We start from the raw sequence: 900 nt of genomic DNA on the forward strand, positions 1-900 counted from the left end.
AAAAAAAAAATCCTGAATACATACATACTGATGTCCCCCACTCCAATTCCACAGCAAAACTTCCTAGCCTTTCCCCAGTGTATATTTGTATCTCCCTTCAGCATTGGGAGACCTGGCTCCCAACACCACTGACGTATTGACTCATTTGCTTGATCCTCCAATAATGCATAGAGAGCACTTTCAGAGTCAAGTATTTGTCCCTAGGACAAATAAACCTACTGAGAGGGGTCTGGAATTTCCTTGCAGGACTTTTGTTGTTTAGTTTCTTTTGTCTTAAAACTGAAGGTATAAAGTAAAAGTGCTGTGTTTAAACACTGTTTACAGGGACTTCCCTGGTGGTCCAGTGGCTAAGACTCCATGCTCCCAATGCAGGGCACCCAGGTTTGATCTGTGGTCAGGGAACTAAGATCCTGCATGCTGTGCAGCACAGCAACAAAGAAGTTGGGATGTTTGTCTAATTTTTATTGATTTGCAGGAGTTTCTGTATGTCTGTGTGAATGTGTTCTGGATACCACCCCTCTGTCATAAAAATATTTTCTTTTCTCGAATCTACTGGCTTGTGTATTCATTTTCATATCTTTTAAAGAGCAAAAGTTTGCATTTTTGTGAAGTCTGATATATCAGTTTTTCTTTTTATGATTATTTTTTGTATCCTGTGCAAGAAAACTTTGCCCAGATTGCCTAGAGCAAGGTTACAAAGATTTCCTCCCTTGTTTCATTTATATGCTTTTTTTAGTTTTAGCTTTTACTTTTAGGTCTACAACCCATGTCAAATTCATTTTTCTCCATTGTCTAAGTAAGGGGTGTTTGTTTCCTGTGGCTGTCAAAACAAAGTTCCACAAACTGAGTAGCTAAAACAACAGACATTTCTTCTCTCCTTTTTTTTTTTTTTTCCTACCC

General features: G+C 38.3%; 1 protein-coding gene across 1 annotated transcript in view; it reads right to left on the minus strand.

Moving 5' to 3' along the window:
- Positions 1-639: 639 nt before the first annotated feature.
- The window catches only part of LOC105002143 (protein FAM50A-like), an 8344-nt gene continuing 8083 nt past the window's right edge, over positions 640-900 (minus strand). The window contains exon 11 of the mRNA XM_010858662.1: positions 640-653. Within this exon, the coding sequence (XP_010856964.1) occupies positions 640-653 (14 nt within the window). The remainder of the gene's footprint in view (positions 654-900) is intronic.

The sequence above is a fragment of the Bison bison genome, unplaced genomic scaffold, assembly GCF_000754665.1.
Source record: "Bison bison bison isolate TAMUID 2011002044 unplaced genomic scaffold, Bison_UMD1.0 scf7180017855336, whole genome shotgun sequence".
Taxonomy (NCBI): Eukaryota; Metazoa; Chordata; class Mammalia; order Artiodactyla; family Bovidae; genus Bison; species Bison bison.